We start from the raw sequence: 26,128 nt of genomic DNA on the forward strand, positions 1-26,128 counted from the left end.
ACAGCAGGCAGATGAACTGCTAAGGACAAACAAGGGACCCATGAACAACTATCACAAAAGTTAAAAACAGTCATAGACCATCCAGAAAATGACACAGTATTAAGACTCAAGGGTATGTAAACATTTGAACAGGGTCAATTATGTAAATTCAGTTATTTTGTCTTGTGGAGTATATATAAACAGCTGTTATTTGAAATAGTTTATTCAGGAGAGTAAAATTATTGCTTAGCATGTTCTGCAAGGGGTATGTTAATTTATGAGCGTAACTATGTAAGCATGTATGTCTAACACATATATAAAAATATTTTTTCAATTTTTAAAAAGTTATATAATATAAAATTAGTGTGCGTGTGTATATGTATACGTATATATAATACATTTTTTAATAAACTTTTTTTTTTTTTTAAATAAGCAAGCATAGAGCCCTGTAATTGAGGGTACAAAAGAAAAAGCTTTAATCAGATGCAATGGAACAGTATGTGACATTAAAAGTGAGAGGAAAATCTTTTCTAAATAGTCAGTCCACTACCATTGCACTGGAGGTTTAACAATTTATAGGCCTATCATGATTGTTAGATAGAAACAAACAAAAAAAAAAAAAAAAAAAAAAAAAAAAGGGAATATAATGTAGACAAATACCGTATGACAGATGAGTCATGTTAGCAAATACATTGCAAATACCAAAAATAAACAGTTGGGTACAAATTAAAACTTTTACACAACCCACCACCTTAAGTGTGAGCTTCAAAAAAAAAAAAAATAAAATAAAATAAAAAAAGAACTTAGTTTGCAGTAATAAATGGTGTACAAATCCTGAGTAAGAACTCTCAAAAACATTAACAATATATTATGTAATTAAGGCAAACAGTCTTAATTTTAAAACATGAGTGGAAGAGGTGTAAAAGTGCCAGTGAAACTTAGGAAAAAAGGCTTAATTGGTGCTGAAGTGCTCTTGAAACAAATAACTGTAAGAATAATCTCTTTGGCTGCTGGATTACTTATTGCATAAGGAAATTTCTTCCCATTATCCATTATAAAAATTTCCCAACATTTAATTTACTTTGAAAATGGATAAATACTTTGTCTCCCATGTAAAATATAAATAGCCAATATTTATTCAAATGCATTGTAAGGCAGTTATCAACAGGGTAAGACAGATTACTCAAAGTCACTGGAAAAATGAAAGTCTGATGAGTGGCAAGACAAAAGATTCTTCTTCCTCCTAAACCATCTTTTATTTTTTGTATATCTTGGACGCAAAGTTACTCTTATGGCTTGAATAATTTTTGGCTCAAAATCTGCTTTAAAACATTGCAAAATTGTAGCGAAAACCCCATTAAGGATACAGTTGCCCTCAAAGCATACAAATTTCATTTGAACAAGACAAACTTGGTGGCAAATCCTCACAGATCCTCATCTGTGACATCCATAGGATCAGCACTGATATGATGAAATTTACTCAGGAGTTGGCTCTGACCCCTCACTTTTCAGATCATTCTCCTCATCACTATCCACACCCGAGCGTCCAGTTGTACGACGTACGTTGACAGTAAAGTCTCCACGCCTGGAGAAGACAAACATAACATTAAAAATGTGGCATACAAATTTACAGAAATGTTTCAGACTGATTTGTCAGCAAGTCCTCATTTTAAAAACAACATTTGTGGCTACCATGATTATCACAAAGCAGCAGAGTACACACCTGAGCTTGGTCTTTAGGGTGCTGACTTCTCGGTTCATAAGAGTAGCAGATTCTGTGGCATCTTCCAGCTCTCTCTGCAGCTTCCTGCGGGAGGCGTTAGCACGAGCCGCTTCCTCCTCGGTCTCCTCTAGCTGCCTCTTCAACTGCTTCATACGAGTGTTCAGCTTCTCAGTCTGACAAAGAGAAAGATTTCGTTATGAACGGCATTCAAAATACAGCGTTATAACAGTTTTAATTAGCTGTACAGGTACAAGTGGATCAAATCACCATAGATCAAGAACATATATTCTCTAAAAATCGCAATTGTTTGAACAGGCTTACTGTATTATAAGTTATTCACACAACCTACCTCATTTTTGTATTGCTCAGCATTACGTCTCTCGTCGTCAACCTGCAATAGGATCTCTTTGAGTTTCTTCTCCATACGCCGCACCTGTTTAGTGGACTGCTGCCTCTCCCTGACAAGTAAATGAAGTTTGGTTTAGAGAGACAATTAAAATATAGCAGCAATTACCAGGGTTTAAGTGCTTTAAAGCATTTAAACACATGAAAAAAGACATTACATACTATTTAACAAGCCTGCAACCAGCTAAATCAATGATTTAAAAAAAAAAAAAAAAAAAAAAAAAAGCAAATCTAGGTAATTTACTATAAAAATAATTCATCTTTTTTTTTTTCTTTTTTTTAATAATTATTGACCTAAAGAATCTAGAGAATTGTACTGTAGTGTTTTTTCCAGACTGAGCAAAAAACCTAGGCCTAGTTTACAAATGTAAGTTTTTAACATTTTCTCAATCATTTAACAAATGGTTTGATTTACAGCAGTGGTTCTAGAAGGAAAGTTATTCAGAATGAAGAGGTCTATTGTATGATACAAATATTGTGTGTATATGTGAATAACCATGCAACAGACAATCGTTAACACCCTTGAAAAATGCGACGGAGAGTCGAAAGTTCAATTTAATTTTGATAATTATTGATATTCACTCTCAAGAGAATTTTCCTGCAATGGTTTGATTACTAATCAAGTGAAAAACCTAGGACTAGTTCACAAAAGTAGGTAAAAAAAAAAAAAAAAAAAAAAAAAAAAAATATATATAATAATAATAATAATAATAATAATAATAAAACAACAAACGGGTTTGGAGTTATGAGCGATTTAGTACTTTTAATTGCTGTAGACCCCTGTCAGGCTGATTGGGGTGAACCCTGGTGACGTTGTAGATGGTGCGAGTACTAAGTTTCAAGTCTCTACAACAGGGGTGCTCAACCCTGTTCCTGGAGATCTACCTTCCTGCAGAGTTCAGGTTCAACCCTGATCAAAGACATCTGAACCAACTAATTAAGATCCGAAGGAGCACTTAATAATTACAGACAGGTGTGTTTGATCAGGGTTGCACCTAAACTCTGCAGGAAGGTAGATTCTCCAGGAACAGGGTTGGGCACCCCTGCTTTACAACTTGCAGTCTGGTCTGTCCAATCAGTTTTACCTGGAGATTGCTCATCCTTGGCCATTCTAATAATTATAATAGGGTTTCAGCGTTTCACTTGAACCCTTAATCACTGACAGTCACTGAGGAAAGCTGCATCATGTTAACATACTAATAATAAAGCCCTTACAACACAAGCTGACAACTGAAAGGTTAATGTGGGATTTGAGGTGTAATTATGCTGTGCAAGTCCATAATGATATCCGTATATTCTGCCAGTACTTGTGTGTGTTTGAAAGAAGGGTGGGCGGTATGAGCAAAATCATATCATATGAATAACTTTATTATTAATTATTATTATTATATATATAAAGGTATATGTATATATATTATATATATATATATATATATATATATATATATATATATATATATATATATATATATATATATATATATATATATATATATATATATAAACCTTTATATATATATATATATATATATATATATATATATATATATATATATATATATATATATATATATATATATATATATATATATACGGAGCACTGCAGCATCACATGACCACATAACCATGATAGAGACGACAGTCCAAAATCTCTACTGGTTGACAAATTTCCAGTTAATCGTGTCTCCCAGTATATCACCCAGCAGTAATTAGAAAGGTGCTGGCAATAACAATAAACCATCTCTACGATCACTCACTTCATCTCAATATCCAACTGCTCTTCGAGCTGTGGGATCTTGGCCTCCAGGGCAGCAATGGTGGACTTGTATTTGCTCTTCACAGCTGCTTCTAAATCCTGAAGCTTCTGCTTTAGATCCTTGTTCTGGCGGTCCAGCTGAGAGCGCAAACCTTCCAGACGCTGGCTATTGCCACGCTCTGCAGTCAACTCCACTGTAACCTGCTCAGCCTGATATTGAACCAAAATAAAGCCACACAATCATGAAGTGTTCCCAATCTCAGCTATAATCTCATGAAGCTCTCAATACTCTACCTGCAGTGTTGCTTTTTTCAGTCGATCATTGACCAGTTCCACACTGAGATGTTCTTCCTCAAGTTCCTCCTCAAGCTGAGCAATACGTGCCTCCAGTCTCCTCCTCTCATCACTGCTCAGCGAGCTGATGGAGGAGAGAGAAAAAAAAAAAAAAAAAAAAAAAAAAAAAAAAAAAAAAAAAAAAAAAACACTATTTAAACCACTCAACACAGTAAGAAACCCAAAACACTTCGATTTTGTAGGACCAGTGCAGGATACACCAGAGAATATATTACAATAACAACAGATAGCTCACTTCTTGGCATTCTGGCTATTGATCTCATCCTGCAGCTCATCTCTCTCTTGTTGGATTTGTCTCTTTGCTCTGTCAGCAGCAGCCAGATCCTACAAAGACAAAAACAGGAAATGTTTTCCACATTAGTATTTTTTTTATAAAGAATCCTATCCTTCTAAACTAACAAAATCAAATTGACCTTAGTTTCAGCACAGTCCTGAACAAACAAGACAAACCTCATGCAGCTGCATGATCTCAGCCTCCATGCTCTTGATCTTGCGCTCGTTTTCTTTGGCCTGGTTAAGAGCCTCATCTCTGGACAGACGCAGATCCTCAAACTCTCTCATCTGATCTTTCACCTGGGCCTGCAAAGCAAGAGAGGAAATGACATGGATACCAGCCTCTAACTGTACTTTTATTTCACATGCAACACTGGTTATTGAAACCAAAAATGCATCCCCACCACTTTAATCCAAAAGCGACGCCCTTGCTAATGTACAACGTCTATACCTGTAGTTTCTTGAGCTGTCTGAGAGCCTCATCTCGAGCCTTGTTGGCATTGTCGATCTGAGCAGCCAACTCCGACAGATCCAGCTCAAGCTTCTTGCGCACAGATACGGCCTGAGCCCGCTGCTTCCTCTCGTCCTCAAGCTCCATCTCCATCTCACGCACCTGACACATTCAAGCATAACATCAGTAGTTATACATTATCTTTCACTTTTCCAACATGCATCAACATCTCATGAATTAATATTCATAGTCAGGCAGGTAAGCGCATACCTGTTTGACTAGCTGCTTGCGTTTCTCTTCACCCTGCTCATCTCTGCTCTGCAGGTCTCTCTCGAACTGAGCCTTCATGGCCTGCAGGTTGACCTCCAGGCGCAGCTTGGCATCCTCTGTGAGCTGCAACTCATCCTCCAGCTCTTCCAGCTGAGTCTTCATTTCCGCTAACTGCTGTTCCATTCCTCGCTTGGCCCGCTCAAGCTCATGCACCTTAAAAGAAAAGAACGAAAGATTGCGCACAACTAAGATAAGGGTTGAGAATAAATCATGACCAACATTTTTATCAAACTGCTGCTCAAGCACACCGCATAAAGTCATATTTGCCCGCCAGCCACATTTTTAATTAATTGTTTGTAATTAATCTTACAACATGGCAATTACACAATGAACAAGACCTTCAGGGATTGTACACTTTCTATTAATGCAGGGCAGATGACTTCATAATTCATATTCACTTACAAAATCTTTAATGAATTACATCTTTAGACTTATTAACAGATTAACAGATGTTTTAGTAATGGAATGTAGACAATATTAGCTCTGTTCCAATACAGTTAAGATAATGGCTGTCTAGGTTGGCAGCTTATTGGGTTTTGAAACAAAGCTGTGGTCTTAAAGGGAACCCCAGGTATTAAAACCTGTATGGCTTAATATAACGAAAATGTTTCTTGAAATGTGTAGTAAAAAACCCAAGAAAGAGTTACGTTATTAAAAAAATAATAATAAATAAATAAATAAATGAAAATAATTTGATTATGTCAATTGGGTGCCCTCTGTGAGCTACCTGGTGCTACCTGTTGCCATTTTTACCCCAACATAACTCTGAAAATAATATACTGATACAATGCCACAATGCGCAGCTATTGGTTGCAATTTTTTGTTGAAGGGCAAGCTTTCCTAGCGATAAGAAAAGGAGAAAAGAACAGGAAGATGCCTGTGGATCAATAAAACTTAAAGACTTAAAGAGGTCTTGTCTCTCTCCACTTCAGCCCTGATATGAAGTGAAATCCATGCTGAGAAACTCCTTTAGTGGCCACGGCATCATTACAAGCGCCAGCATGTTTACATCCTGCCAGGATTTAATCTAGTGTTTCTTGTCTCTGCCGTTTGTAAATGCTTTCAGTAGCTGTGGTCTACTAATGTGGCATCATATCAGTACTTTATTTTCCAAGTTGTGTATAAATGGCAACACGTTAAAAAAAAACAAAAAAAACAAAACAAACAGGTAGCAACCATTTATAGCAAAACATAGCAAAATTATGGCGCCCCCATAGTCCAAAATATGTACAAAATAATAATAATAATAATAATAATAATAATAATAATAATAATAATAATAATAATAATAATTTTACAAAATATCTTCTTGGCTCTTTACTTGATATCCTAATGATTTTTGGCATTAAAGGGGAAAAAAAAAAAAATATTTCAATTTCAAAAAATCATCAAAAGATCATTTTTGACCCACACAGTGTATTGTTGGCTATTGCTACAAATATACCTGTGCAACTTAACACTGGTTTTGTGGTCCAGGGTCATATTTCACTAGGAAACATAATTTGCGTTATATTAAGCCATGTCTTAATAGCTGGGGTTCCTTTTAAAATGCATGTTAGACATGTAATGCTTGAGTTTAACATACACTCTTGCCAGCGTCATCCTTGGATGACATCAGGTCCTCCATCTCAGTCTTGAGCTGCTTGTTGACCCGCTCCAGTTCTTCCTTCAAGTCAGTAATGGCCTCCAACTCTCGAGTCAGAGTCAGGGTTCTGGTCTCTTTCTCACGGGCCTCTGCCTCAGCACGATCCCTCTCCTCAGCATACTTCTGAGAGACGTTCTTCTCCTCTGCCAGCATCTGCACAAATTAAAGCATTTTATTACTTAAAGACGGCAAAACTGTAAAGGTGATTAAATGTGACAGTTCTTAAACTTCAAAAAACATAGAAGTAGCAAACACCCTTCTTTACCTGGTCAAACTTCTTCTGTTTGCGTTCCAGCTCTTGAACAGTCTGGCGCAGATGAGCTTGGTCTACCAGGACATCATCTAGCTCCCGCTGCAGACGTGTCTTGGTCTTCTCCAGTTTATCGTAGCCGGCATTCCTCTCCTCCAACTGCTGCGTGATGCTTTCCACCTCCCTCTGCAATTTCTTTTTCCCATCTTCCATGCTTTCCAGATTCTGGGCCTCTTGCTCAACCTTTTTCTTCATATCTGCCAACTGAGAAACAAAAGCAAAAAAATTAAGAACAGTACTCTCAAACACAAACTGTTCCTAGACCACCTTTATAATCTATAAAACTGTGTCCACAGACTCAATGGCACACGCACCTGAGCTTGAGCTGTGTGCAGCTGCTTTTCAACATTTTTCTTGCTTTCCTCTTCCTCCTCCAGTGCCTCTTTCAGGTTGTTCTGTTCATCCTCAAGTTGCCGAATACGAGTGGAGAGAGCAAGCTTCTGTCTGGTCTCCTCCTCCAGTAACGCCTAACCACAGAGAAAATATATGAACTAACTCCATTTGCAATCAGATTTCTGAAAGTCCACCATTAATGCTAAGGCAAACAGGACTAGGAACCCTACTTGTGACCATCAGTAGTCACAACCTTCAGTGATGAAGATGTGTGTGAATTGTGCACAATAGTTCAGTTGTACCTGTGTGTCTTTAAGTTGAGATTCAACAGAAGAACAATCTTTTGCAGCTTTGATGGATTTGCTCTCCACCTTGCTCAGGGTGCCTTGAAGAGCTTCAAGCTCCACCTAAACATTGATACATAAAATAAGATTTTGAAGTAGGCACAAATTTGCTACATTTTTGCAATTATCCAAGTGTATCAAAGTGTACAAATCTCTACAAGATACTTTTATAGTTTCAATACCTGCATCTTCGACACTTTATCGGCCAGTTCCTGTTTCTGTCTCTCACTCTCTCCATGTTTGACCTGTAGCTCCTGGAGCTGAGATTCTGCTTTCTTCCTGCGGTGCTCAGACTCATTTTTACCTTGTGTCAGTGACTTAAGTTCGATCTGAAGTTCATTGCGTTCACTCTCCAGAGCCTGTTTAGCTTTTTCCACAGATGCTTTATTCTGAGGGACCCAACAGTGAGAGTTAGTGAACAACTTTCTGCACAGTTTGCATTTGTGGATGAAAAAAAAACAAAAAAAAACAAACAAACAAAAAAAAAAAAAAAAAAAAAAAAAAAAAAAGTACACTTCTTTGTGTTTGTGTGTGTGTGTGTGTGTGTGTGTGTTTCCCCAAAGGATTTAAGGAAAAATAAATAAATGCATAAATAAGTATAGAAGTTTAAAATTTACTGTAAAGAAAATGCACTGTGCTATTTTTATTTTATATTATATAAGATAAATGTTTTACAACATAGGTTTTAATCCAGAATTACTATACAACTAAAGCCATGTCTAAATAAGTTGTGCTGCACATTTGAAGTTACCACACACAAAAAAAACCCCTGAAGTTCCTATGCTAATTTGCCATCTAACTCAACTGAAATGAATGCATTTTTCTGTGACAAATGTATACATTTCTCTCTCAATATCACTTCTATCAAAAACCACCAAATATGGAATATTGAGACGCAGACCTTTCCAGCAATATGTACTTGTCAAGATCATAAAAAGTTGATTCTAAAAGACCGAAATACATTTTGTAATATGACACCCGCACTAAGGGGGAGGAGCCTGCTAAAAGAATTTAAAGGTACCATTTCCATGGTATTGCACTGTCCAATTTCAAAATGGTTTACACAGGATGACTTTTGAAGTTGTAAGCTTTCAAATGATATATAATTTATGATGATTACTAAAACATGTGATGGATAAAAAGCAAATGGAAAAAGAATGTGTGACAGGTCAGAATTCCTGTTATGATGTACATGTTTTGAGGTGCACTCGTCAAATTAATCTATTACTGTTCCTACATCATTTACAACAAACAGTGGTAAAATATCTATTTACAAAGTCTTAGACCTTTCCAACGACATATAGTCTGTCATGATTAGATCAGGATTTAATTCTAATATACGTATATAAACTTAGGCGTCCCGTCAGCGGGATGGTGACAGTTAATGGGTTCTATTCCTAATTTTCAAACTAGCATCATTAACAGCCTTGATGGTTTAGGAGAGGCACATGGTCTCACCCTTTTGGACTGCTCAAGCTGTTCATTAAGCTCCTCAAAGGCCTGGTTGTGCTTCTGTCGCACTTCAGCTAGCATCTGTTCATGTGAACGAGCCTCATCTTCCAAAGTCTTCTTCAGCTGAGTCACTTCAGTCTCTCTCTTTGCCCTTCAGATAGGAAGAGAAAGATAATTCAACCGTAATTACCAGCCAATAACAGATTATTTAATAAAGCAAAAGCTCTGAAATCAGGTCTTCACTAGCCCAGTTTTCCTCATGGCTGACCTGAGTTCCTGCTGAGCAGCAGTAGAGTCCAGTGTGTCCTCAAGTTCTGTCTTCAGAGCTTCTAATTCTTCTCCCAGGTCCCTGCGTTGTTTTTCTGCTTTAGCACGAGCAGCTTTTTCGAGCTCCAGATCTTCCTGCAGCTCTGAGAGCTGGGCCTCCAACTCACGAATGTTCTTCTGGGCAGCGTTCTTAAGTGCAGCTTCCTCCTCAATCCTACAGCGGGGAAAAAAAATAAATAAATAAAAATAAATAAATTTATACAAAAGTGTAGCTAGAAATGAAAATATGGTCCTAAATTAAATTGTTAAATGACAAAAGTGTAAGTAATGGACAGATTAAATGGGATGTTCAATGCTAATCCTCCAGTAACGTCTCATAGGTTGTTGTTGCTGAAAGTTGTACTTACCTTGCAAGTGCAGCCTGGAGCTCTTCCTCTTTTTTGGCCAGCTGGGCACGGAGCTCTGCGATCTGAGCCTGCAGCTCTGCAATCTGATCATGCAGCTCTGTAGAGTCACCCTCCAACTTCCGCCTGTTCTTCTCCAACTCTTGCCTCATCTTCTCTTCCTTCCTTAAACGATCTAAGAGAGTGCACATTTAATGCATCAAAGAAAGCATACAAATCGGAAAATAGAAGCAAAGATGTACGGAGATGGAGACAGGAGAAAACTGCAACATCTTTGTTGCTGCAAATACAAAGACTTTGTTATCTGCATTTTTGGGCTGACTTTAGACAGAGCACTTTTAAGAATTATTTCAAGGTACTGAAAACACTTACCCTCCAGGTCGGTAATCATGGCTTCATGTTTGTTCTTGAGTTTCTGCAAACTCTTGGATTTCTCTTCCTCTTCAGCCAGGTTAGTGGTGAATTCAGAAATTCTCTCCTCCAGCTGCTTTTTCTCCTGCAAGCACAGACACAACTATCAGAACAAGCACTGAATAGTTTGTGCAGCAGATAAATGGACACCTCATACATTCTCCAGACATGGGTTGTAGAGATGGTCAGTCTATACAGTTGAGGTTAAAATTTACATACCCCATGTAGAATCTGCAAAATGTTCATTTTATCAATATAAGAGGGAACATACAAAACGCATGCCATTTTATTTAGTACTGACCTGAATAAGATATTTCACATAAAAGATGTTTACATATAGTCCACAAGAGAAAGTAAGTTGAATTTATAAAAATGACCCTGTTCAAAAATTAACATACGCTTCATTCTTAATACTGTGCTGTTACCTGAATGATACACAGCGGTTTATTTATTTTATTTTTTTTTGTGATAGTTGTTCACGAGTCCCTTGTTTGTCCTGAACAGTTAAACTGCCCACTGTTTTTCAGAAAAATCCTTCAGATCTCACAAATTCTGTTTTTTTCAGCACGTGTGTGTATTTGAACCCTTTACATGCATTAAGAGCCAGGGGGTGAAAACTGTTTGGATTTGAAGATCAGGGTAAACATAACTTTTGTTTTCTGGAAAACATCCAAGTACCTTCTGTAGCTTCTGAAGGGCAGTAATATTAAAAGTAATAAATAAAAAAAAAAAAAAAAAAAAAAAAATTTAGACAAAATAAGAAAAATGTACACATTCATTCTGTTCAAAAGTTTACACTCCTGGCCCTTAATACATGGATTTTCCTTCTGGAGCATCAGTGAGTGTTTGAACTTTCTGTAATAGTTGCATACAAGTTCCTCAGTTGTTCTCAGAAAAGACGAATTTCCAAAATCATCCAGTTATTGTTGGAAATGGTTCAAATACACAAAAATGCTAAAAGTCCAAAGAATTAAGAAATTCTGAAGAACAGCAGGCAAGACAAACAAGGGACTCATGAAGAACTATCACTATATTAAAAAAAAAAAAAAAAAAAAAAACACACACAACAACATGCATTTTGTATGATACCTCTTATTTTGGTAAAATAATTAACATTTTGCAGACTCCGCAAGGTGTGCGTAAACTTTTGACCTCAACTGTATATTCAGGTTGGAAAATGAGAAATGGTTCTTATTCAGAAAAGTCTCAAATGAGCAGCAATTGCATCTTAATTGCAGACTGGTAATTTATCTGAATGCACATAGTTAAACATTTTTAGGAGAACGTTATTGCAGTGGTAGTTAAATACTAATACAACTTTTCTTTTGTGTAGCATTAGACAAACTGTCCTGGGCCAGAATCATATGGTGAAATCAGAGGCAGGTTAAACTTCTTTTAAGTCCCACCTCCACTTACTAAATAGTGAATTGAAACTACTTCATTGTTGATGAATGGAAAAGCATAACATGTTTGTTAGACCTTGTTAAGTTTGGTGTTCTGGTCATCAAGAACCATAATTTCCTCCTCAATCTTTTTCAGCTTGGCATCCATGGTGACTTTCTCCAGCTGCAGCTTCTGTCTGGCTGCTTCCTCCTCATCCAGTTGCTGCTCCAGATCCTGGAAAAGGATTTTAGTTTTTTTAATTACAAGTGAACATTAAAATCTCACACTGAAGCTCTAAAAGCACTGAAACAATTTCATTTATCAAACTTCCTCTCTCACCGAAATGTTCTGTTGCATCTTCTTCCTCTCTGTTTGAAACTGTGAGACTCTCTCCTCCTCTTCTTCCAAGCGGGACTCCAGGTCATGCAGGATCTCCTCCAGCTCCTGCTGGCGTGCAGCAAGACGTGCCCTCATCTCTTCAGCCTCTTGACACAGCTCAGTCTCTGCCTGCAGCTGCTCCTGCAGTGCTATCTTCTCTGCATTTAACTTTCACAGGGAAACATCTGATAAGTTTATGAACACCAAGAAAGAATAAACCATCATCTTGGAGTAGTGGAAAAACTTCACCACTATATATATATACACCTGCTGTTGTTTGGCCTCAAACTCTTTCAGCTGGTTTTCAGCCTGCTGCTGTCTCTCCTTCATCTTAACCAGCTCTTCTTCTTTAGCGACCATTTCCTCTTCCTGTCTGGTCACCTGCAGCAAAGGCTTCACCTGAAAAGAGAAAAGTAGAGGCATTGCTTTTAGATTTCTTACTGAGCTAATAAACAAACAGGTGTATGGATATGGATGTGGATATGTACCTTGGTAAAGAGTCTCCACCAATGCCAATTCCTGAGTTTCAAGTAGGCCGCACAGTTCCTCTGGATCACCCTCATGGCTGTCAGCTGCTGCTGCCTCTTGGCAAAGGCTCTACATAAATCAAACCCCAATTTGTCATTGTCAAACAGCCCTCTTCAAGTAACACCTCAGACATCTACAGTCATTTGTTGTCAAAGACATTTCAAAATCATTTACAAAGTTATAAGCTTATCTGTATCAGCCAGAATTTTAATATTGGTGCATCCCCCCCAAAAATTCAGCTGAAGTAATTTTAGCAGTTTTCCAGAACACTACAGCTAGGAGAGACTGATCTGTACAAATTTAGATATCTAAATTTATCTACCTCCTAGCGACATAGCCTCTACACCAGGCCTGGAAGGTGATAATGACATCAGTGATCTTCATATCTCTCTCCTCTTCCAGGTGGGCAAGAACTCCAGCCCTGAAGAACACTTTACTCTGACCTATACGGTACAAGTTAGAATCCAGCTCCAGGGCTTTGATCTGAGAAAGAGAGAAAAAATTATGCATGTGATAGACAAGTAAGCACATTTTTAACACAAAGTATCAATTGTCATCAGGTGTGCATTAACTCTTACCATGAGCACACAGGCCTGCTTTCCATCCATAAAGCCCTTGGGGATGGCATTTGGTGTGAGGATCTCATATCTGAAATTATATAATGGAGAATAAATTAGAGACTAAGGAAGTCTAGAGATACTAAATAAATCAAACTAAAGCAATTCTATACACGCTATACATGCATTATTCATAGTATACAAGCAGTACAAATACTTAGCATTAAATGAAAACCCAAATACCTTTGTCTGAACTCCTGGAAAACAATGCGGTTGGGGAACCCTTGTCTACAGATCCGAATTCCTTCTAGAACTCCATTACACTTTAGCTGATCTAGAACCAGGTGGTGTACCAATTTGCCGGCCTAGAGGAGAAAAGCAGTGACTTAAATTGTTAGAGGCCTCAAAAGGTACACAAGCACGCAGGACACTATGAAATCCATTTTTTATTTTTTTCCCAAATTCGGTTTTATTCCGTTTTCCTTTTCTGGATTCAGTTTATTCCATTTAATTTCTTTTTTCAACTCTGTTTTAATGGTTAAACTAAAATATTAATCAAAAAGCCGAATGTCTATTTAATTGAAATCATGAAACTTCCACAATGCAACACCAATTTATTAAAAGTTTAGCAAAAAGTAAAATTTAAGACTATGAAATAAGATTTTAAATTTTATTTATTTATCCACAAATTCAGTTTGTTTGACCAAACAAGCATCTCTAATTAGTTAATTTTATTAAAAAAAAAATTAAATAAATAAATAAAAATAATAATAATAATAATAATAATAATAATAATAATAAAATAAATAAATAAAATTTTATATTATATTATATTATATTATTATATTATATTATATTATATATATTTTTTTTTTAAAGTGTTGTGTTACTGTGTATTTACATCTTTCTGGTAAATAAATTCAGGTAAATAAATAAATAAAATTTTCTGGTAAATAATCCTTACAGAACCTAGTAGTAGTAGTAGAACTACTACTACCATTAAATTAAGTAATACATGTCTGTCACTAGGCACATTTCCTTTACCTTTCAAGATGTGCAAATTTAAATTGAGAAATTAAAAAAATACGCCTAATGGAAACGCGTCAATTTCGCAAAAATCGATCCATGTTTTCCGCATCATAGAAATCATAGGGCCCTAGCTATGAGGCTGTACAAATGAAGATTTCTCTCGTCATACCTTCTTTTCATGATTGGGGATGATGCATCGGACAAAGTTGGGGTTGGTGTTTCTGAGCGTGGTCATCAGATTAGTCAGCTGTTCTTTGTACAGTTGTCCTACTGTACGGAACATTCCCTTACGAGTCTTGACGGCTCCATGCAAGGAATCAGACATTCCGGCCACTTTGTCCAATCCCACAATTCTGTCCACTAATGAAAACAAATGAAAAACAAAACATTACACAGGAAACCAGCAAAAGAGTTTTAAGACAACTTTTCATGTTTAACTGTAGAGTCTTTTAGCGTCCAGGATGAACAGTAGCAGACCACCTGCATATTACACACTGGCAAAAGCAGACTCACTTTTCTCTATGACGACCTAAAAGCCTGACAAACAAAAGCTCAATGTAGCAGGTGGATTGTCGTCAAAATTTGTTAGACAATAGCAAAATCTGAAATCATACTCAAATTACCAAGCATTACATCAATCTACTAGTTAATCATCTTCTCAAAGTTTCATACCATCCTTCCAGAGCTCAGACACAAACTTGTCCGATGACTGGTTGAGTAAAGTTGCCACATTGTCATTCAGAGGGTCCATGTTTTTCATAAGCCATTCATTTGCCTTGTAATCAACCTGTAGAGGACCAGACAGACAAATACATAAGCTTTTACAAAGAACATCCAATATCCAAGGTATCTCCTCCTAAGCCCTATTTGTTTTTAGTTTTATTCAGGGAAGTGAGGAATATATAGTGTTCTAGAGCATGTGAACGTCGAAATGAAAATGCATTTTTAATACCAAGCATCATAACATTATGATGAGTTCATGTGCCCACCTCAGCAATTTCCACAGACCCGGTTTATCCAGTATGACTTCATGATAAATTTACAGACATCCACAGTAGCAATTACGTTACAAACATGAGAAACTGATCTTGTTCAAATAGTTTTTAAGACCCATAATGGCGCTTACTTTGCCAGCGTAGTGAATGACACAGAAGTCAGCATCATCTTTGAGCTTCTTGGGTTTCTGGAATTTTGGGTTGTTGCCCAATTCCTGGACAACTTTCTCCACAAAGGATTTGTCTGTGGCTTTGGGAAACCAGCACTCCTCATCCAAAAGAGCCAAGATTCCTGGAGGACCAGCCTTAGGAAAGGAAAAAAAGACCAAGGAATCAGAAAAGGTGGTCAAGGAATGAAGGACGGTTTGAGGCCAGAAATGTATACTACAAAGTTTGAAGAATGACGAATGAACCTACAGGCTTCTCAATTAGTTCAATACAGGGCTGCAGGTCAAGGCCAAAGTCGATGAAGCTCCATTCGATGCCTTCACGCTGGTACTCCTCCTGCTCCAGGACGAACATGGTGTGGTTGAACAGCTGCTGAAGCTTCTCGTTGGTGTAGTTGATGCAGAGCTGCTCAAAAGAGTTCAGCTACGGAGAGAGAAATTGCATTTTAAAAACCAAAAGTATCTATTAGAATGAAGGCATTCAAAAAAAATTGAAATGTATGGAAAATTCGAATTCTTTTCCACAACCTTTTCATACCTCAAAGATCTCAAATCCAGCGATATCCAGAATCCCGATGAAAGATGCTCCCTGACGCTTGGTCTTGTCTAAAGCTTTGTTGATGCGCATAACCAACCAGCGGAACAGTCTCTCATACGTGGCTTTGGCCAAGGCCTCCACCGCAAACTCAGCCTGCTCCTGACTCTGAGCCTTCTGAACATAATCACGGCCCACTTTGATGCGTGGCGTGAGAATGGCACGTGCGAAATCGGTCACGTTCATGCCCAAGAGGTGACTCACCTTCTGGGCAGCTGATAAACGAGAAAATGGACATTTAGAATGATTTCACACTAGACTACACATTAGACATAACATGTAAAAATGAAACCAAACAGGGACACATTTGTAGTGCATGTTAATGAAGAAAGTGAAACCTGTGTCATCAGGCATAGAGGCTTGGTCCGAATTGCGTTCCTTTTTAAATCTCATGTTTCCCAGCTGCAGAACAGCAGATACCACCTTCAAAAGACCTGGGATGTGATAACCGAACACATATTACATTTCCACAGACATAAGCAGCAACAAACACACCACGCCTCAGAAAGATAACCCCCAAACTTCAAATTCAGATAATATAATACAATAACTACACTGCATAGTTCAAACGAGTCCATCATGAGAAATGAAAGACGTCACACCTTTAGGCGATTAAACAAAGTGCAGAAGAACTACAGATGAATGAGTGCCTTGTTTGAGTCTCCATACCTGTCTGCTCCTCCTCAGGGATGCCCATAATCCTGAAGGCATCTATGGTTTCTGCAAACAATTCTTTATCCTGTTGTCCAGGGATAGTTACATTTCCATTTGACAGGAAGCGGTACTTATTGTAGTCCTCTAGGCACAGCTCAGCTACAGAGTGGAGGGGAAAAAAAAAAAAAAAAAAAAAAAAAAAAAAAAAAAACTATAAAACTTTCCATAGAGATTATTGCTAGAGTCTCAAGGGTATTGCAACCTGGTGTGCATTCACAAAACACAATCTCACATTCATATGTGTGTAGGGCTGCCCTTGACTAAAGATTTTTCTGATTGACTAGTAGTCATCCATTTTAAGCATTAGTCAACTATTAGTCAAATGTTTATTAAACCATACAAATCATTAAAATTATCCTTTATTTGCCTACATGGCCTAATAAGTGCTCAAGCACACACATAAATCTTGTTACAGTACAACGGCAGATATAATTATGAATGTGTCAGGGAAAAACAGCAAGGAGACCGCATTAATGTTTTAATAATCTGTTGATAAACTAGTGCTTGCTTTGTTTTAGGCTTAAGAGATGAAGTTAGCAATACTGACTCATCTCCGCAGCAGTGGATTTGCTTGAATTTTTCACACGGATTACATAATCTGATAATATTTGTTTTCCATTTGAATTGGTTCATTTGAAAGTAGACATTTTGCTCACTATAGATGTATATTTCCATGTCTGTAAATCAAGTTTACAGAGTTTTGAAGTTTTGCACTCAAGTTCACAGAGACTGAGATGGCAGAAAATGCATCCTGTTTGCTTTTATTATTTTACAAAAGCGCAATGTTTTGTTATTATTCTCACTGCATACAAATAAACGTAAAGTCTCTTTACAAATTTCAAAGATGTATTACTTTTAACTGTATGACCAAAAATGACAGTATTTTAAGAACAAGTAAGCGTACTGGCACCTCCATCTGTTATGCAGTAAGCCTGCTACTATTCAGCTTCCACACTCCCAAGAATAGCACACATTTTTCTAGGTTAACATTAGATTTCGCTGGCATGTGGCTGGCATGAAGTTGCTACCACATAGACCAGCCATTAATGATCTGTCCATCATGGACTGCATGACTTTTTTTTGTTTTCTGAGACTAAGTGACTAATAAAACTTTGGTCGACCAAGCCTCTTCTCGTCGACTATTACGGGGCAGCCCTATATATGCATGTATGACTTTCCATGCATCATATAGAATATTTTACTTTGACATGAAATGGTTCTTCTCACCACGTAATTTGTCTCCTGCTCCCGTCAGCAAGTAATAAAAAACATGGAAGGTCCGTTCATCTTTGGCCTGTCTAATTGCACGAGACTTCTCTAACAGATCTGAAAAATGCTTGTTAGGGATTTAACAGAGTAAGCTGAATACATTATGCAAGGGAACAATAAAATATAAATTGTTAGCTTGTTAATAATTCAGTTTCCTAAGTGACTTCAGTCAATAAAGGATACATGTTTCAATATTGGCTCCAACGATGTAACCATTGACATCAAAGTTAATCCTGATAAACTTTCCCTGTGAATGAACAGCTCATATTGATTCATGCTGACACTTTGTGGGAACTTTTAAGAGGAATCAAGTGGATTTTTGTCTGTGTGCACTTACAAATCGAGAAGAATTATCGTTTTTCACAGTCTTGGCATTGCCAAAGGCCTCCAGAATTGGGTTAGCCTGGAGCAACTGTTTCTCCAACTCTCCCTGGCAGACAAAGAATTGATTAGATGGAATTAAGAGGGCATTTAAAGTTTCAACTGCAGGAACTGTTAGTGATTAGTGAAACAAAGACTACATCCTGAAACTAAGTTCCCAAACCATTAATACATAGAAGACCCAGATCACCTATTTGCAATTGAAAGTTTAGCTTGAGGCTGAAAACTGATGCCTATTTTTGCAGTTGAGTACATCCACTACATTTATAAGGCTAAAATCCATCCATGCATTAAACTTTGTTCCACACCCATGTTAGAATTTGCATTAGCTGAAGCAGGGTTTGAGGCTAGAAAAAAAATATAAATAAATAAAAAAAGAAAAAAGAATGAGGGAGGTGTATAACTCACATGTGATAGGGAGACACTGCTCTGGAGGATGAGAAAGAGAAAAAGTGTCAAAACACAGGCACAAAAATGAAGGGGGACTCAAACATGCTTAATGCTACAGCTCAACATTCAATGGGATGCTTGTAGTGTTTTTTTTCTTTTTTTTTTTTTTTTTTAAAGGTTTTAGTGTATTATCAACTATGAACAAATAGGATGGTATTCACAAAGTCATTGGAGATCCAGAGGGAACAGGTCTAGGCCTGATACAGGAATGTGAAAACACTGAATATTGACTTCCTGGTCCAGAGAGGACAGAGAGAGAGAGAAGGAATGACAGAAAGAGAAGTTTCAAATCCATAAAGAAAAACTGAGAAAGACTTTTGACAGGAAGAATGGAGGATGAAAAACAGGAAGAGATAAGACCGATATCAACAAAATATTTATGATGGGGGGGGTGGAGACAGAATAGCTGATGTTAAAAATGGATGTGGTTATTTATTTATGAACAGCTCTGTCATGACAATCAGCACCCCTCTTATCTGTCAGTTGCCCACGCAAATTAACTTTTGTTTGTGAATGCCTGGTTTCACATTTAAAATGGGTTTTTGTACTTACTTGATCTTTCTTTGTTTTGAAGGATGATGCTACAAATGCAAGGTACTGAATGACTTTTTTGGTGTTTTCAGTTTTTCCAGCACCAGATTCACCCCTGTGGAAATGTTAATATAGAATAAGTTTTGAAATAACACAATGCTGGTCATTTTTATATTCCATTTTGGTACTAGTATTTCACAAGTTCCAAGTCAAGCTTACGTGCACAATATGGACTGATCCTCACGATCTAAAAAGATCAAGACAAATGAATTAACAGTGCACTATTGCATGAATAGGAGTGCCATTTTGGCACAGATAATGGTGTCAGACACACCGTAGGTGTTCTCACCCTGCATCATGCTCCTGTAGGCAGTGTCTGTGATGGCATAGATATGAGGGGGCATCTCATGTCTCTTTTTCCCTTTATACATCTCTACAATCTCTTCCGTGTAGATAGGCAGATGCTTATATGGGTTTATTACCACACAGAAGAGCCCAGAGTAGGTCTGAAAACAATGATTTACACATGCTATTCATCATGAAAAACATTTGTTTCAGGCCCATTGACTAAACACTTACTGTTTAGCAATTTAATTAGCAATCACAAATATCCCAACATTACATGAAACATGAAACAATTGTGCATTTTCCACAAGTTTTCTGCATAGTCAGCATGTCCATTGTTAACCTGCCAGAACATGCACAATAATGTGCATAATTTTCTAAACTTGAACACCACAAACATACGCATTTCAAAGAAACTTACATAGATGAGTCCAGAGTAGTACCTCTCCCTCAGGTTGTGCAAAACAGAGGCTTCATTCAGGCAGGTGAGCTCTGCCATATCCTCCACCTTGCTGAATTTGGGTGGGTTCATCTTCTGGATGTCATCCTTGTTCACCTTGACCTTCTTGCCAGAGTCGACCAGCTCCACAAGACACTCATCTCCGGTCTCCTCTTTGATGGAGCCGGCCTCAAAGCCGAGCTTCTCTGAGGGAACCCACACCAGCTTCTTAGAGGCCCAGTCGGCCTGGGCCAAAGGGTCGTTGATAGTATTGCGGTCAGCATAGAGGAACTTCTCTGCGTCTGACATTTTGGCTATGTGAGAGAAAGTGAAAGCATTTATGGTTTTGTGGATTTACAAAAGTAATTTTGTGATTTTAAAGTTTCACAGGATAACCAAATAAGATGACAAACGTTCAAGAAAGAGGATCCAAGAATTAAAACTAGCATGATGACAGTGTCTTGGGGGGAAAAAAAAAAAAAATAATAATAATAGTTCCTCAATCATACACAGACATCTACATAGTGACTCGTTCAAGCATCTGACTCCAGTATGTGTCAACATTGTCCTATAATACTTGACAACCACACCTGTAGGCCTCTGGCTGATATTGTGCCAACTCTTTCGTTTCCTTATCTTTCGCTATTTATTTGCATAGAGAGTCAAATTTCTACAACTATCCCTAATTATAGGAATTCTATAAATTCCTACACTCATTTCTTAACCCTACCAATTAAAAATTCATATCACCAAATTCAAGTACTGGGTAAGGTGTTTCTTTTTTTTTTTTTTTTTTTTTTTTTCTATGGCTGACTAAGTCTGACTAACCTGGAAGGTGATAAATACAAACAATAATTGGGTGTGTATGCATGTTAAACATTATCATGCACAAATCATGATTCAACAAAAGTTTCCATTTATTCTCAGTTTAAGATACAACTTAGAACCATTTAAAAAGTCCAAGATATCTAAAACCATTATTTTTTTATAATTCATACATCTATAATGTTTTGAATTCAATGTTTTGAATGCATAACATTTCAAACTGCAGAATTGAATAACTAAAATAAAAAAACAAAAATAATTATGCACAATTTTGTGCACAAAATAATGCAGCAAGAATGGAATTATTATTGACTGAGACCCACCATTTTCAAACTATAACATTTACAGTGTCATGCCATGTTTACTTTGTGCATTTGTTTGTATTGCATTGCATCCAAGGCTATTTTTATGGCAAGATCAATGTGACTTAAAAGAGATAAATAAATAGTAGTGACATACAGCAGTAATGAACAATGCTAATGTGCATTAATACAGACTTTAAATACACATTTTTTCGGTTGGATTGCACCTTAAGGCATTCTTACAGAGGATCTACCAAACACTGTGTGCTGATGCAAACATACACAAGACACAAGCTCCTATTACTTTGAAGTGGAGGAACATCTGTTCTGAAGGAGTAATTCCTAAACAAGTTTGGACAAAGGCAATTTCATTATCTGCCACACCCTGTGCAAGGCTCCAGAGCGCTGAAATTAAGGATAACACCTTTATTTCTGCCAAAAAGGGCAAAAATGTGACCTAATATGGCCTAAACGGCTTACAGTGCTGTGCATGTTCAGAAATGTTTAATCACTGTATCACAAGAGCCCACTTAAAAAATATTCAGAGGGCAAATAAGAAACATCAGATGAGTTTGATAAATTATGCAAAGGTCCTCTGGAAAGGAAAAGAAACAGTCTCTGCTGTCAGAATCTAAATGGCTAAATCCTAATACGCATAATATAAATAATAGACCAATTTTAGTTAAAAAGGATCCATTTAAAAGCAAAATGCTGTTAAAGATCTAGCAGTAGACATCTCTAACCGCAGACATTTACTAGAAATCAGCTCAATACCGTTAAAAATGGACAATTTGTGCAGTTTTGGGGTGTCTATATAGCACATTATTGAATACGGTATGAGTATCTGAACAGATTTTGGGTGTATATTTAGTAAAATATACTAGTAAAGTACTGTATATTATTAATTCACAAGTATATTATTAATACTGCAAGATTTGCAGCCAGTTACCATTGTAACAATTCTATGAATAAAAGAAAAAAAAAAAAAAAAAAAAAAAAACATCTGTGCACCCCACCTCTAATATTGCCAGTTATAAAAGAGTTTGTTGCATTTCACAACATCTGGCATTTGTAATATTGTTACTGAATAAAATGAATAAGTGCCTTACAGTTTCACTTTGATGACTCAAGGTGAGTCATATGCCAGTGTCCTACATATACCTGTCCCTGGGCAAGGAAAGTAGAGGATTCTGGGAGTCAAAGTTATCTGCTTATTCAAACATTGAATATACTTTCTGCCAGCAACCTCTACAGTCATTTCAGTCTGCCAATTTCTAACTAGAAAGAAAGAGCGAGAGAGGGCCAAAAAAAAAAAAAAAAAAAAAAAGATGCTAAATGATGTGTACTGACACCACTGATGCCACTTAGAGCGTCAGAGGGGTATCTTAAAAGTGAAAAGAGATGACAACAGCATAGGTTTAGCATACTGTTGAGATGGAGTGAGTGTAAGAGGGATAAGGAGATTAGCAGGGTGTCATCTCTGTCTGCAAGTTCATTAACAGCTCAAATACAGTCTTTGTGATTAAATGCAGATGACAGTGCATGCGCTTGCACATGACAGGCACCACTGTTGGGTTGCCCCACAATGGTTTGTCATCCGATTATACAAGAACAAAAAAAAGGAACTAACTATGAGTGAATTACAGTACATGCAAGTGACAAAAGAGTTGGACAATCATGGTTTAGCAATGAGGAACAAACAGCCACCCGCGACAGAACAAAACAGTAAAACGGTTTCTGGAACTTGTAGATATTGAAAAGTTGCTTCACCACACTGACACTTCCTCTAGCTTGAAGCATTAATGCAAGACCTTGAAGGCAACATGTTAGAGCTTGCTGTCTGAATTTAAAAACCGTAACAGAAGAACTGCAGAAAACAGCCTGAATCTGCAGTTATTTCAAGAATCTAAATAAATATTTATATATAATATTTCTATCATATATACATTTTATATCTAATGTGAAGTACCCTATTTACATTTAATATTTGTCATCTATAGCAATCATTTATAGCAATTTGACGCAAAATAAAAGCATTGCATTTTTTTAAACTAAGTTTTAAAACATGATCAGATTAAGCTCAACATTAGATTTACATAGCAAAAGTGCTGTCTTTATTTGCAATGTATTTTTTTAACGTGGGACATGTTATAAGAAGTGTGAGACTGTCCTGCCTTCACAGTGGTCACCTGCAGTGCCATGCCTTATTTTATCCCTCCATCAGCACGTTCTCTCATCCCACTGATCTTGGCTTTTGTTCAATCCTTGCTTATAGTTCAAATGCCAACAGCTCTGAGAGGAAGTCAACAACAGCAATACAGGAGACACCATGGCACACAGTGATCATTTTAAGCAGGGCCAGGTGAAACAGTTGTAGTGCAAAAGACAAAGAAATAAAGACATTTATGCAACTGGCATTGTGACATAAGCGTTAAGGCATTTTGTTCAGAGCGTGAGTCTGAATGCATGTCCTCAGGGCTGTGCAATTCAGGTCGTGACTACTGCAAGAAACTAGCCTCAAAGCAGACTGGGCGTGTTGCACAGAGTAGTCGGATCACCTGAACTGAGATGTTACAGATAGCGGAGTTTTTGGTGCATTCTATTGGCTACAATGCTTTGGGTAGCAGCACAATAAAATGATAAGAACAATAAACATGTCATGATGTTCTAATTTTGACCACGTTTCATGAAGCCACCTTAAACTAAGACAAAAAAATAACTCGTTTTTCCTAATACGACAGAATAGTATCACTTCGTCGAGCAGCATAGTTTTACTCGCGTGCACCGGATGATTGTGTAGAACAGGTACAGGTGCGCCCTTCCGCGCTCAGGTGAGAACTGAAGTGTAACTGAATACTAAATGTTAGCTCACCTGTTTGTTGTTTGTTAAGAAGATCTGCTTTATCCAAATCTCCTGTTTTCACGGAGACTGACACTGATGCGACAAAGTTATCCGAATATCTTTGAAGTTTGTGACACTTTCCTGTTTGCTCATCGGCGGTGTGCTCTCTGGTTTCCTCTCACTTCTCTAAGCAAACTCCCTCTGACTCTTAAATCAGCTGTGTAGGCGTGGCTATACAACGTCGACAAACACTATGCCCCGCCTATTTATAATGATTGAGCGCTTCTTTAGACGTGTCAATCAAAAGATGTGCTTTCATTGATTGGCTATATCTTCAGAAAAAGGGATCTCAGGTAAGGCTGTTACGTCTCATATACAGTCCAAACTTCTGATACAACATTGAAATTTAATTTAATTTAATTTACTTTAATTTAATTTAATTTAATTTAATTTAATTTTTGTTTTATACTAAAATAAGGCAAATTTTGAAAAAAAAAAAAAAAAAAAACATTAAGCAGATTTTAGTTATTACAAACACATGAAACATTAAAATATAATTATAATCAAGCCACCTTTATTTATACAGCTATTTTCACTATACAGATTGTGTCAAAGCAGCTTCACAGTATTAAACAGGAAAACAGTGTCGATAATGCAAAAGGACAATAGTAAACACTCAGTTTTCGGTTAAAGTCGGTTAAAATCTGTGCAGTGCATTACAAGAAAAGGTAGAATAAATATTGAAAATATGGGATTCATTATAGATAACTCTGTAAATAAACAAAGTTTTAATATTTTGAATGCTTTTTTCATCAATTTTACATCGCAAACCTCTGAATTTCTACAAATTTCCACTTAGCACTGTGTTAGGACTACAATAAAAACATCATTAATTTGACTCGACATGTTTTATTACTTAAATTAAATTAATTTAATTTAATTAATTTTTGTTTTATACTAAAATAAGGCAAATTTTGAAAAAAAAAATACAAACATATTAAGCAGATTGTAGTTATTACAAACACATGAAACATTAAAATATAATTATAATCAAGCCACCTTTATTTATAAAGCTATTTTTACTATACAGATTTTGTCAAAGCAGCTTTACAGTATTAAACAGGAAAATAGTGTGTGGATAGTGCAAAAGGACAATAGTAAACACTCAGTTTTCAGTTAAAGTCAGTTTATTATCGATTCAGTGATGTAATCGTCCAAGCTCAGTTCATTTCAAATAAAATCTGTCCAGTGCATTACAAGAAAAGGTAGAATAAATATTGAAAAAATGGGATTCATTATAGATAACTCTGGAAATAAACAAAGTTTTAGTATTTTAAATGCTTTTGTCATCAATTTTACATCGCAAACCTCTGAATTTCTACAAATTTCCACTTAGCACTGTGCTAGGGTTACAATAAAAACATCATTAATTTGACTCGACATGTTTTATTACTTAAATTAATTTAATTTAATTTAATTTAATTTTTGTTTTATACTAAAATAAGGCAAATTTTGAAAAACAAAAAACAAACATATTAAGCAGATTGTAGTTATTACAAACACATGAAACATTAAAATATAATTATAATCAAGCCACCTTTATTTATACAGCTATTTTTACTGTACAGATTGTGTCAAAGCAGCTTTACAGTATTAAACAGGAAAATAGTGTGTCGATAATGCAAAAGGACAATAGTAAACACTCAGTTTTCAGTTAAAGTCGGTTAAAATCTGTGCAGTGCATTACAAGAAAAGGTAGAATAATATTGAAAATATGGGATTCATTATAGATAACTCCGGAAATAAACAAAGAGTTAGTATTTTGAATGCTTTTTTTCATCAATTTTACATCGGAAACCTCTGAATTTCTACAAATTTCCACTTAGCACTGTGTTAGGATTACAATAAAAACATCATTAATTTGATTCGACGTGTTTTATTACTTAAATTACTTATATAAT

The 26,128-nt window shown here is 36.5% G+C and overlaps 1 protein-coding gene across 1 annotated transcript; it reads right to left on the minus strand.

The window, feature by feature from the left end:
• Positions 1-431: 431 nt before the first annotated feature.
• myh9a (myosin, heavy chain 9a, non-muscle) lies at positions 432-24,380 on the minus strand. Its single transcript, XM_051112184.1, has 41 exons — positions 24,198-24,380; positions 20,181-20,512; positions 19,764-19,920; positions 19,634-19,661; positions 19,436-19,529; positions 18,842-18,862; positions 18,390-18,482; positions 18,236-18,299; positions 18,011-18,109; positions 16,739-16,882; positions 16,408-16,503; positions 16,013-16,284; positions 15,725-15,898; positions 15,439-15,612; positions 14,985-15,099; positions 14,482-14,672; positions 13,527-13,648; positions 13,305-13,374; positions 13,049-13,209; positions 12,687-12,795; positions 12,466-12,597; positions 12,160-12,366; positions 11,917-12,054; positions 10,399-10,522; positions 10,030-10,201; positions 9,624-9,836; positions 9,362-9,506; positions 8,086-8,292; positions 7,862-7,966; positions 7,541-7,693; positions 7,182-7,430; positions 6,857-7,069; positions 5,212-5,424; positions 4,942-5,103; positions 4,668-4,796; positions 4,453-4,541; positions 4,158-4,281; positions 3,865-4,073; positions 2,052-2,160; positions 1,703-1,875; positions 432-1,564 (listed from the first exon to the last, which is right to left on the minus strand). The coding sequence occupies exons 2-41, from the start codon at positions 20,505-20,507 to the stop codon at positions 1,456-1,458; spliced, it is 5,886 nt and encodes a 1,961-aa protein (XP_050968141.1). The 5' UTR covers positions 20,508-20,512; positions 24,198-24,380; the 3' UTR covers positions 432-1,455.
• Positions 24,381-26,128: the final 1,748 nt, after the last annotated feature.

The sequence above is a fragment of the Labeo rohita genome, chromosome 6 (genome assembly GCF_022985175.1).
Source record: "Labeo rohita strain BAU-BD-2019 chromosome 6, IGBB_LRoh.1.0, whole genome shotgun sequence".
In the NCBI taxonomy this organism is placed as follows: Eukaryota; Metazoa; Chordata; class Actinopteri; order Cypriniformes; family Cyprinidae; genus Labeo; species Labeo rohita.

Bases quoted from the DNA above. Each gene is read 5' to 3' on its own strand.
- myh9a (XM_051112184.1), bottom strand. From the start codon at position 20,507: ATGTCAGACGCAGAGAAGTTCCTCTATGCTGACCGCAATACTATCAAC. The intron at 7,694-7,861 runs GTACAACTGAAC...CTCTGTGGTTAG, and splicing joins CTCAACTTAAAGACACACAG to GCGTTACTGGAGGAGGAGAC. The intron at 5,104-5,211 runs GTATGCGCTTAC...TGAATGTGTCAG, and splicing joins GCAAGCAGCTAGTCAAACAG to GTGCGTGAGATGGAGATGGA.